Source organism: Sarcophilus harrisii, chromosome 1, assembly GCF_902635505.1.
Source record: "Sarcophilus harrisii chromosome 1, mSarHar1.11, whole genome shotgun sequence".
Lineage (NCBI taxonomy): Eukaryota > Metazoa > Chordata > Mammalia > Dasyuromorphia > Dasyuridae > Sarcophilus > Sarcophilus harrisii.
Genome location: NC_045426.1, coordinates 293,888,263 through 293,901,125, shown reverse-complemented (window position 1 = coordinate 293,901,125; position 12,863 = coordinate 293,888,263). Strand labels below are relative to the sequence as shown.

At 36.5% G+C, this 12,863-nt stretch overlaps 1 protein-coding gene across 7 annotated transcripts in view; it reads right to left on the bottom strand.

Moving 5' to 3' along the window:
* The window catches only part of DOCK8 (dedicator of cytokinesis 8), a 307,293-nt gene that overhangs the window by 44,013 nt on the left and 250,417 nt on the right, over positions 1-12,863 (bottom strand). For all 7 annotated transcript variants that reach the window (XM_031943861.1, XM_031943857.1, XM_031943889.1 and 4 more), the window contains 5 exons: positions 8,706-8,888; positions 8,193-8,328; positions 6,566-6,653; positions 3,770-3,866; positions 681-815 (listed from right to left, as the gene is read on the bottom strand). In XM_031943861.1, the coding sequence (XP_031799721.1) occupies positions 681-815; positions 3,770-3,866; positions 6,566-6,653; positions 8,193-8,328; positions 8,706-8,888 (639 nt within the window). The remainder of the gene's footprint in view (positions 1-680; positions 816-3,769; positions 3,867-6,565; positions 6,654-8,192; positions 8,329-8,705; positions 8,889-12,863) is intronic.

Here is a 12,863-nt window from a genome sequence, read left to right as displayed (position 1 = left end):
AATTTCTTTTTTTTTTTTAAAGACCTCCTTTCTTCCCTTCTCTCCTAGGCTAGAAGCATAGAGCTACTCACAAAACTGATCCCACTTCTGATTGCCATAGGAACACTGAACTGCTCTGTTTCCAACCTGGGTCAGGTAGCCTCCTTCTCAGGTAATCTGATGGATCCCTGTTCCAGGAGGCAAATCTGGCCTCAGATACTTATTCTCTGTGACCCTGGGCAAATCACTTAATCCTATTAGTCTCAGTTTTTTCATTGGTAAAATGAGTCTAGAAGAAAATAGCAAATATCTTCACCAAAAAAAATCCCTAAATAAGGTCATAAAAAGTTGGACAAGACTGAAATGACTGAACAACAACAAGATTTATGGCAAAACTGCATCTCATCCAAAAGACTTATTGTTTGATCTTTGCCCATATGACATAGTCCAGTTTTAAGATCACTGGCCATTCTAGATTACTTGAGAGGATTCCAAATTTTAAATGGAACTATTAAGTTTCCTCTACCCTGATAATCAACTCACCATGAACAGAGATACAGACATATGTGCTCCTTTATGTTCTGTCACTTCATCTTCCTTTTAGGAATCTGGCCTATTGTAGATAGGGAGATTGTTCCCCATCTACAGGCCAGAGAAACTAATTAAGAAAAAGAAAACAAAAGACCAGGGCCCTAGTTTACCTTGGCAATAAGAGCTCTGAGTGTAGCGAAGCAGTGAGTCAAGTAGGTGGTGCTCTGGTCACAGCTCAGGGAGTTCACAAGGACCCTGAGGACCCCTCCCAGCAGGTTGTCTTTGCAATCCAGGGCAAAGCTTGCCTATATACACAAAATAAAAATGGAGTAATGAACCATTCTGATGTGAATGTATACATTTGTGATGTGATGTGAATGCTTTCTAGGCATTATCTCATTTCTCTTCTCAGGACTACTATATGGCATGGGGAAAAATAAAAATATTTTTAAAAAAACTGCCACTGTGCAGAAAGATAGCTGGGCCCAAGAGATTGCTCCTAATGCATCAAAAGCTAAGGGTTCAATCTCCCATGTTTTAATGACTAGCCTGCTTTCTATCATAAACTTGGAAGTTCAAAATGTCCCTTTAAGGATGTTGTCTGGGGATATAGCACCAGATTCCCAGTTTCTAAACTCTCCAATTAATTAATAATGTAAATTTCATTCTGGGTTCTGAAATAAGGATTTGCAAAGTACCTGTTCCCTATCCTGATAACACTAATGCTCCACACCCATATAAAGGCCACAGTCTCTGGAAATGTCCTAACAGATAGATAAACATTATACTTATATCCTTATAGCACTTTTTATATCTGACCCATTTGCATTCTTTATTTTTAGTTGAATATATTTTTATTGCAAAAGGATACATTTAATTTTTTTCATTGTGCAGTTTTTTTAAAAATATTTTTATTTTTCTTCAGTTACATTTAAAACAATTTTTTTTACATTTGTTTTTAAAACTTTGTCTCCCTTATCTTCACCTCCCAGCCTCCATTAAGAGAACACATATAAAATTATATAAAGCATTTCCATAAGTCATGTATTATCACACTCTTTTTATAACAACCTTGTGAAGGAGGCAGTTCAGGGATAATTATTCTCATTTCACAAATGAAGAAACTGAAGCTTCAAGAGGTTAGATTTCTTTTCTAGGGTCACACAGCTAGGAAATGCAGACCCAAGACTCAGCCCCAAAGTTTCCTGATTTCTGAATCAGGTACCATTTCCAACTTGTGTGGGACTCTAAGTACAGTAGTGGCTGCTTGGTTTGCAAGAATGTTTCTTCAGAGAATCTTAATTTCCCACTGAGAAAAAGAACAACAAAATTCCTGTCATAAACAGGAATCTTTATCAGATTTAATCTTCATCAGATTGCTTGCTGTCTTGGGGAGGGATTAGTTAAAGAATTAAGGAAGAAAGGAAGAAAAATTTAAAGTACAAAATTTTACAAAAATTAATGTGAACTGATGCTGAGTGAAACAAGCAGAACCAGGAAAGCATTGTATACAGCATCAGCAAGACTGTGTGATGATTCAACTATGATAAGACTTGGTTCTTCTTAGCGATTCAGTGATCCAAGGCAATTTCAGTAAACTTTGGATGGAAAACTCCATCAATATCCAGAAAGAGGACTATGGAGACTGAATATAAATCAACACATGCTAACTTCACTTCCTTTTTCTTTTTCTTCTGTTTTTTTTCCTACCCCTTTTGTTCTGATTTTTCTTTTCTTGCCCAACATGATTCATAAGGAAATATGTAAAAAAAAAAATGTACATGTATAACCAAAAAAAGTTGGTTGTAACTGTGAAAAATAAAAAAAATGTTGAAAACTATCTTTACATTTTTATGAAAAAAAAAATTTTTTTTAAATACATATGTAACCCTTTGATCCATCAGTGTTACTACGGGGCTTATATCCCAAAGAGATCTTAAAGAAGGGAAAGGGCCCTCTATGTGCAAAAATGTTTGTGACAGCCCTTTTTGTAGTGGCTAGAACCTGGAAATTGAATGGATGCCCATCAATTGGAGAATGGCTGAATAAGTTGTAGTATATGAATGTTATGGAATATTATTGTCTGTAAGAAATGACCAGCAGGATGATTTCAGAGAAACCTGGAGAGACTTACATGAACTGATGCTGAGTGAAATGAGCAGAACCGGGAGATCCTTATACACTTCAACAATACTATATACTGATCAATTCTGATGGATGTGGCCATCTTCATCAATGAGATGAACCAAACCAGTTCCATTTGTTCAATAATGAAGAGAACCAGTGACACGCAATGAAAGAACTATGGGAAATGAGTGTGAACCACAACATAGCATTTCCACTCCCTCTATTTTTTTCAGCTTGCATTTTTGATTTCCTTCTCAAGTTATTTTTACCTTATTTCTAAGTCTGATTTTTTTTTTTTTGTGCAGCAAAATAACTGTTTGGACATGTATACTTATATTGTATTTAACATATACTTTAACATATTTAACATGTATTGGTCAACCTGCCATCTTGGGGGGGGGGGAGAAGGAGGGAGAAAATTGGAACAAAAGGTTTTGCAATTGTCAAAACTGTAAAATACCCATGCATATAACTTGTAATAAAAAGCTATTTAAAAAAAAACACATGTAGTCATAGCAAACAAATCTTCCTATTGGCTTTATCTAAAACATGTCCCAGTAGTCACTCTGGGTTAACTCTGTCAGAAGGTATAATTTAAAGATAAAGAAATTGAGGGAGAGCCAGGGGTGTTAAGATACTTGCCTCAGTTCATACAGGTGGTAAGCTGCAGAACCAAGATTCAAACCAAAGTATTTTCATCCCAGCACTCTTTCTACTGTGTCACACCATCATTTGTAATTTATTCCTTTCATTTAGACCAACTGGACATGCCATGATCTTGCAATCTATTAAAAGTTTTGCTTACATCTTCAACTGGAAGATGAAGTTAGAAAGCTGTAGCAGTGCAAAGCTCACTTTGGTGGCTATGCATTTATTTTATGCACCCAATTACAAGCATCAACTGTCCAATACTTCTGCACAATCATCTTTAAGGATTGTAGACCAGACTTGTAAGGTGAACTTTACTGTGAAAAGAAGGGCAGAAAAAGACTGGATTCTTTAATAAACAAACAAAAAGGAACAATCCAGGATCCATGTTTATTTCTTCTCCCTGAAAATGCTGTAAAATGCCTTTTAAAAAATTCTAGTAAAAACATCCATATATAACATAGTTTGCTGTTGATTTTCTCACCTGGATAATATTTTCCTGCATATCTAGAATGATTAAATTTGCTTCGGTGGCCAAGTTGCCATTAATCAAGGCTTCTTGATCTAACTCTGCCTTTGTTCTAAGGAACAAAAAGAGGTCAGATTAAACACATATCCAGTCTGGCTGTATTCTAAAGATTGCAATCTGCATACTAACACACAAGCAAAACCTCAGAAACCTAGACCTTTCAGAGAAAACAACAGAGCAAGGGACTTGGGGAAGTAAGCACCTTATACATTCAGATAACTTTATGAAATTAGTACCTGATTTTAGAAGTGGTTTGTTTGTTTGTTTGTTTTTCCTGGTGATTATCTTAACTGTGTCTTATTCTTTTAACTAAAGTTCTGAAGTCATTATTATAATTATAAGTCAAGTAAAAGAGAGCCATTGCTTTTTAAACAGGAGGAGACCTGGGCAGAATGAGAGCTGGCCAATCAAATTGCTCAAACCATCCCTGGGGACACTTTGGAGTTTTGGGTACTGACAGCAATCTCCAGATTTGGGCAAAGTGAGCCCATGCTACAGGCCATCAAGAGTCAGGTTGGGTGTGATCTGAGTTTGGCGAACAATGATGCCACTGAGTGAGGAGGCTGATTCCTTCTGAACTGGGTCAAGGTAAAACTACCTAATTAGACTTTCAAAAGACAACCCAAAGTTTGCTCAGCCAAGCCCCAGCTCTTTGTCTCACCGCTGACTTTTCTCCAAAACTTTTTTGTCTGAGGACAAGGCCCAGGGAAGCTGGTATTCTGACGTCCATGGTATACCAGTTATTAGGTATTTGGAAACTCTTAAGAGTCTCAGAGTATTTCTTACATTTTTGCCCTCACTGTTAGAATGTGAAAGTCAGGATGAATCATGCGCTACCACCATAAAACCAAGAATTTTGGAAACAGACATATGGAGAAGTGATTATCCTAAGATTATTGAGTTCTAGATATATATATAAAGCCTAATTCTCTTGAATAGGACTTCCCTATGTATATTCATGAGGTCCATTCTTCGGATCTTTAACAGTAGGATGGGAGAAGGAATAGAAATACGGAGGGCAAGGATTTCAGTTGTTTAATGAAAAAAATCTCTGAAACAATCATTTTGTATTTATTAAAAACCCTTATCCCTACTTAAAAATGGTGGTGGAGAGTTAGATTAAGTAATAAGCAAGGCAAAGTAGAAGGTAAAGCAGAAGTAAGCATAAATAAGACATACTCATAAACACAATAATAAAGATCAGGAGTAGAATTTATTAGGAAAAAAAGTAGAGATAGTAATCGTTGATGGCAGATGAAGTTAAAGTGAAAATAGATTTAATCAAAAGAGAAAAACTATATTATGTGTCATCCATATTAATCAATTGCTTTAGACTATTTAAAACAATTAGATAGTATAAGGTTAAAATATTAGTGTGGTGTAGAAAATGATGAGCTGGTAGATTTAGAAAAATATGGAAAGACTTGGACTTATAAAGGCTCATGCTATCCCTTCAGAGAAACAGAGAACAAACAAGTACAATACAGCCTTACATAGATTTATATAAACCGAGGCAAACAGAATTAAGTGACTTGCCCAGGGTTACACAGTTAGTAAGGGTCTGGGGCTAGATTTGAATTCATGAAAGAGAGTCTTCCTGATCCCAGGCTCAGCACTCTATCCATTCTAGCTATCTAGCTGCCCATGTTCCCTCCCAGATCTCAATCTATGGTCCTATAAAATAGAAATGGCACATTCATTAGCAAAAGTGAAGAGAGAATCCCAAAACTCTGAAAAATCCTTAAAGGAGAAAACCTTCTTCAACTCTGCCTCAGTGAGGGGACTCCACCCCAAGCACAAACAGTTTCATCTTTGTGGGGTCAGCTCAGTCCTGAAACCCACTGAATTCAATTCAAATTCTAACCCTAACTGAAACCCATCGGAGGAGTCAATCTGGGACTCTACCCACGATCCCCCTTCAGCTTATAGCCAAAACCCCCTATTATAAAAGAGTCAAACTAAAACCCTCTCTTTGTAGAGGGTCCAAACATGCCAGCACATGCTTGGCACCCTAAGGACTCTCTGCCTACTGGAATAATGTTTCCAGTATCCTCCTCTCTTTATCCTCACCTATTTCCTTAACTAGACTTTAATCAGACTTTAATCTTACTTCCAAGCCCCATAATAAACCTCTTTTATCAATCTAGGTTTTCAGGTCTGTAAATTCCTTTACAGGGGACTCTTGCGCCACCAGAAGGGAATCCTAGAACTCCCTACCCTTGTGTGGCCACTAGACCTCATTTAGACCTTATTTAACTCCCTGACCACCAGAAACCCTAATTTCACTTGGAAACCCCAAATTTAAACCTCACCAAAAGGAGACTTGCTCAGAATTAAAATTCTTCTCATTTTTGTCTGAGTTACACGGCAGACACATACCTATTAACAACATCCAAAATATGTTCAGTTTCAAATTATGCAGACATGGGCATGTGGCCTGTGTTCTCATTTGCTTTCTTTGTGAACTTATCATCTGCTTTACCATGGAAAAATATTTCTTCTGTACATTATCATCTTTGCAATGCCATCTGAAATATGCAAGCATTAGTTTTCTTTAAATACTCTAGCAGTCCAGAGAGCTCATAGAATTTTAGTGCTTTTAATTACTCTGGGCCACTGAATGGACTTCATCTATACAGAAAATGATGCTTCATTCTCTTTGCCTTTGCGGGATACAGCTGTTTTGGTAACCTAAGTACCCTGGGAAAAATAGTTTTGACTTTTGGTAAAACCATTTGCTGAGTGACTTACTTATCTAGTTTTTCGTTAGCCTGTCGCCAATGTGTCTGCTCTTTCCTCCATCTCAGGTTTTCATTTAGTCCCGGAAACCGGTCATTTCCTAGGAGTTAAAAAATGCATGATTGGAATTTGATTAGAAAGGAATTCTCTAAGATAGCTGGGATTTCATTAACAAGTCTTATTGAAGTAGCCTAGCTCTACATTCTGCTGATGACTAGAAAATATGATGTGCCACAAAAAGTTTAGCAACAAAATCCACTAGGCCCCTGACCAAATTTCCCAGTAGTTGGTTTGTTCCCTGACCTGGGGAGAAGGAGGGGATGGTAGGGAAAAGATAGAGGTGCCCTGTCTTGGGCCTCAATTCTCATAGCTCAGATTCTCTGATTCCATTTCTGTAGCTCGCAGACAGGGAGCCCTCTAGTGAAACACTTAAGACTCACATATGTATCCCTGGCTGGCCCAGAGGTGGAGGGAAAGCTTGCTTCTCATCACTGTGACAGGAATCAGAGCTCACTGCAATTCCCTGTTCACTGATTCCTTGGGACACTGAAGGTCTGACAAAGACACAAACACTGCCAGTGTGTTTGGACTCTCTGGAAAATTTACTCCAGAAATGACAAGGTTGGCTTTTTTGGGTGGTTTTTGGGACAGAATCAGGCCTCAGACACCTTTGAGCTGTATAAACCTGGGCAAGTCACTCTACCTCTGTCTCAGTTTTGCCATCTGTAAAAGTGGTGCATCATTTCCCCTTTGGAATCTTTGCCTTCCAGAAATAATGCTCTTCTAGCCAGGCCTTCATTTCTTGACTTTTGTGGGAGTAAGATACTGATTTAGATCAGAATTTTGTTTTCTCTGAGCAAGACTTGGGGAGGGGAAAAGAATCAATTTGATCTTCTTCATCTGAACATGTAAATCTGCACATGCAAACAAGTCTTCAACTAGAGGAGCTAAAGGAATAAGCATTTCTATAGTGCTTACTATGTGTCAAACACTATATTAAGCACTTTTTATGACTATTATATTATTGAATCATCTGCTAAATGAGAATAGGAACAACCCTTTCAGGGTTATTATGAGAATTAAAATGAGATTCTCTATGTAGTAAAGCACTTTTCAAATTTTAAAGTGCTGCACAAATATTTTTATTATTACTAATAATTATTAGGCATTCTCTGAATAAACCCAATCATTCTCTTAGAAATGCTCTTGGCTGATATGGCTACTCTTCACCTTCCTTATCAAATGAATTAATAATTGTCAAGCATTTAGCATAGGATCTGGTACATAGTAGGTGCTATATACATGTTACTTGTTATCATTATTTTCATTGTGACTATTCTTCTTTACCCTAGGACTTGGCCCTTTTACTCCTGTTAAATTAGACTTAATTCCAGATGTCTTTCAGAGACATCTCCTCACTTGCCAACTGATTCACAAAAGAATATGGTAGATGGTTAATAAATGCTTGTGGATTGCTTGGTAGATAGCTAAACTCTCCTTGCTGTTGCGAGGCATGGCACCATCAGCTTCTAAGCAAGATAAAGTTGAAATCTTATTAGTAGAATTAGTAGAATATTCCTTCCCACAAAGCATCTGAAACATTCAGAGAAAAATTAGAATGAGACAATAAAAAACTCACCTGCTGGTGTCTTGCAGCGTCGCATCATTTCCCCTCTGGCACCTTCTCCTCTTAGTAATGCTTCTTCTAGCCGAGCCTTCACATCTCTTGACTTTTGAAGGACTTGTGTACTGACTTTGTCAGAATTGTGTTTTCCCTGAGTAAGATTGGGAGAATTATTTTGATAATTATTATATGTATAATGCTAATCCTTAAGGAAATATTAAAATTTCAGCTAGTAGTTATGTGTTATGTGGACAAAATCAGAAGGGATGAGAAATTCTTTGACTGGGATTCTTGTATTCATCATTTAAATATGGAAAAAACAGAGATATCTTCCTTTCCTTTTCTAGGGTATTAGAATATTGATGAAAGGAAGAAGAAATGAACTTGAATACATAAATGTGCAAAAAGCACAGAAATAGGAGAATGCCTCCTATTTTGTTTTCCTTCACTGCATGTCACTCCCTGCAAAAACAAAAACAAAACCCTAAAGCAACTGAAATTTGGAGAAAATTGAGATAATTTATTTACCTTGTACTCAAAACATGAGACACAGATGAAAAGTAGATCTAAAATCCTATTTAGCTGCATTGGTGGTAGGTCTGCAATCCACTTCCGAATGAGGCTTTGTTCTGCATTTTTCATGATCCAGAGGAAACAGATCATAAGGTTGCGGGTGGTATCAGGATTCAGCACATTGTATTGCTTGTAGGGCTGGAATGAAGTTTTTTGTTTTTTATTTTTGAAAGATAGGGTTGATAAAGAAAGAATGAAAAACAGAAATGTTTTTAGATTAAGAAATGCTAAGCTTTCAGCACGTAAGAATTCTTATTCATTTCCTGACCCGGTATCCATTCCTGTCAATCCTTATATAGTTAAACAAAGATTCCTGAGTCATACAGATCATGAAAGAAGATGGCAGGATTAAGGCAGGACTAGGTCCAGCAAGGGATGATTAAAAGATGATTGAATTTTCAATCTGAGGCCTTGGATTGAAATCTCACACTTATTGTGCCTTTTTCGTCTCTAGTTCCTATCTAGAAAATGATAGTAGTAGGTGGTCTCTTGAAGATCCTTTCAGTATTTATTCTGTGAGCCTATGTACAAGAACTACATTAGTCTTAGGACCACAAGGGCAGGCAGCTCTTTGACTAGCAAACTACGTTTCCTGGGGCTTGTGTGCTATTCTATTTCTATATTCTCCTGATAATGATAGAATTATTTTTTCTACACTCTCCCCTTCTTTGGTGCACTATGATTGCAGACTGCATAGGTCCTCAAGGATGCTTGATCTTATGAAGTTTGAATGCAGAAGAGAATGTAGGGCTGGATGCTTGAGAAAACTGCCCTACTTTCAGCATCCCAAAGCTAGCAGTGTTCTGATTTCCAAAGGGTAAAATTAAGTTGATAGAATTGGTGTGGTAAAGAATTCACTTGTGCTGTTGAATGTTGAATGTTGAATGTTAAGCCTGTGTGGCTTAAAAGATTATGTCCATGATACCAATTTTATTGCACAGAGAATTGTTTTTTGTTACTTAATTACATGACATGAGATTTTACTCTTTTCAATATGGCATCATGGGGGCAATGTAGAGATGAAATAGATATTCTGTCTTAAGTATGTTGGAAATAATAGTTTGGGAGTTATGGGACATGAGACATTTCTACAACTATTTTTTTGTGTTTTAAAAATGCATGTTATGTCAATTGGAGAATGGCTGAATAAATAGAATATTATTGTTTTGTAAGAAATGACTAACAGGATGATTTTAGAAAGGCCTGGAGAAACTTGCATGAACTCATGCTAAGTGAAATGACCAGAACCAGGAGATCATTGTACATGGCAACAAGACTATCTGATGATCAGTTCTGGTGGATTTGGCTCTTTTCAACAATGTATTGATTCAGACTAGTTTCAATTGTTCAGTAATGAAGAGAGTCATCTATGCCCAGGGAGAGAACTGTGGGAACTTTGTGTGGACCACAATATAGCATTTTCACTCTTTCTGTTATTTTTGGCTTGCATTTTTGTTTTCCTTCTCAGGTTATTTTTTTTTTCTTTCTAGATCCAATTTTTCTTGTGCAGCAAGATAACTCTATAGATATGTATTTATATATTGGATTTAATATGTATTTTAACATAAATTGGGCTATCTTCCATCTAGGGGAGAGGGATAGGGGGAAGAAAGGGAAAATTTGGAACAAAAGGTTTTTTAAAAAATTTTTTGATTACCTATACTTTTGTGTGTGTGCTTATTATATATATATATTTAAAACAGTTTTTTATTTACAAGTTATATGTATAAGTAATTTTACAGCATTGACAATTGCTAAATCTTTTGTTCCAATTTTTCCCCTTCTTTTCCCCTCCCCCTCCCCCCTCCCCTAGATGGCAGGATGACCAGTAGATGTTAAATATATTAAAATATAAATTAGATACACAATAAGTATACATGACCAAACCGTTATTTTGCTGTACAAAAAGAATCAGACTCTGAAATATTGTACAATTAGCCTGTGAAGGAAATCCAAAATGCAGGCAGGCAAAAATATAGGGATTGGGAATCCAATGTAATGGTTCTTAGTCATCTCCCAGAGTTCTTTCGCTGGGTATAGCTGGTTCAGTTCATTACTGCTCCATTGGAACTGATTTGGTTCATCTCATTGCTGAGGATGGCCAGGTCCATCAGAATCAAGCATCATATAGTATTGTTGTTGAAGTAAATAATGATCTCCTGGCCCTGCTCGTTTCACTCAGCATCAGTTCATGTAAGTCTCTCCAGGCCTTTCTGAAATTATCCTGTTGGTCATTTCTTACCGAACAATAATATTCCATAATATTCATATACCACAATTTATTCAGCCATTCTCCAATTGATGGGCATCCACTCAGTTTCCAGTTTCTGGCCACTACAAAGAGACCTGCCACAAACATTCGTGTACATATAGATCTCTTTCCCTTCTTTATGATCTCTTTGGGATATAAGCCCAGCAATAACACTACTGGATCAAAGGGTATGAACAGTTTGATAACTTTTTGAGCATAGTTCCAAATTGCTTTCCAGAATGGTTGGATGTATTCACAATTCCACCAACAATGTATTAGTGTCCCCATTTTCCCAAATCCCTTCCAACATTCTGCATTATCTTTCCCTGTCATTCTAGCCAGTCTGACAGGTATGTAGTGGTATCTCAGAGTTGTCTTACTTTGCATTTCTCTGATTAATAATGACTTGGAGCATCTTTTCATATGGCTAGAAATAGTTTCAATTTCTTTGTCTGAGAATTGTCTGGAACAAAAGGTTTTGCAGGGGTCAGTGTTGAAAAACACTGCATATGTTTTGTAAATAAAAAGCCATAATAAAAATGATTTTAAAATATATATGTTATGGTTTTTTTGTGTTTTTTTAATATTTATGTTAAAAAAAAGATAAACATGTTAAAAATAAATAACATATATTTTATATATGCCTTTGTCTTTATATTATAGTAATTTCAAACTTCCTTTATCATTTTTCTTTAAAATCAATTAAGTAAAGACATCCACCGCAGTGATCACATCTGACAATGTATATAACATGCTGTTTTAATAGTCCCCCACATCTTTCTGCCATGAGGAAGTAGCTATGCTTCATTATCTGTTCTTCAGGGTTTTCATTGATGATTCAATTGCCTGGATATAATTTCATTTTTTTTTTAATGATTTTACTGACAAGATAAAAATGTCCCATCAAAATCAAAACAAATAATCAAACTTCAGGCTTTAAAAATGGGAAGATGCAGAATGAATGAGAGTAGAAACAAGAAAACAATATACATACATAAATGAAAGAACAACAATCCCCCCTAAACTAAATTGTTCCTAATTATAATGAGCAAGTTTGACCCTGGAGAAGAGTTAAGAAAATGCATTTCTTTCCCTTATTGCAAAGATGGTGATAGTAAGGGAGTGAAATATGGACTGTTAGAAGCTATTGCAATATTATTGATTTTCTTTTAAAACAATTGCTACAAAAAAGAAAAAAGAAAAAAATGTTACAAGGCATGACTCACTGGGTTGGAGAAACATGGAGGGCCACATTTGGAAAAGAATGTGATGTAAAAATAAAAGGCAACAATACAACTTGTCCTGTAAGCTTCTTAAGTAAAGGGGGAAAAATAAAAGAAATATATATTCTGGAGTCTGCAGCTTTGATTACTCAGACAAAAGAAACTAAAACTACCTTTGGTCCCACAACAGCTAGGGTCTGAGCTCTTTGGGTGTTTTCACAGGCTGATCCTTGATTATAAGGCACCCGATAGAAGGCAGGGTATATAGTATTTTGAACCTTTCTTACTCTGAAGGAACAAGCTTGATCATGAGCTAGTTGTTTGATCCTTTGGTTTTGAAGAAGGGACCCGAAACTCTAAAACTCCTTGAAGGAGAAAATCTCCTTCAACTTTGCCTCAGTGAGGGACCCCTTCTGAGGGAAACAAGACAAACAGTTTCACTCTGTTCTCTAGCAAAAGAATTCCAACTCTATTCAAGAAACTCATTCTATTCAAATTCCAACTCAAGCTGAAAACCCAGCTAGTAGATGAGCCAACTTGGGACTCCACCCACTAGCCCCCTTCAGCTTGTTGCCAAAGCTCCTATTATAAAAAAGCCAATCTAAAATCCTCTCTGCAGAGGTTCTAAACATGTTATTC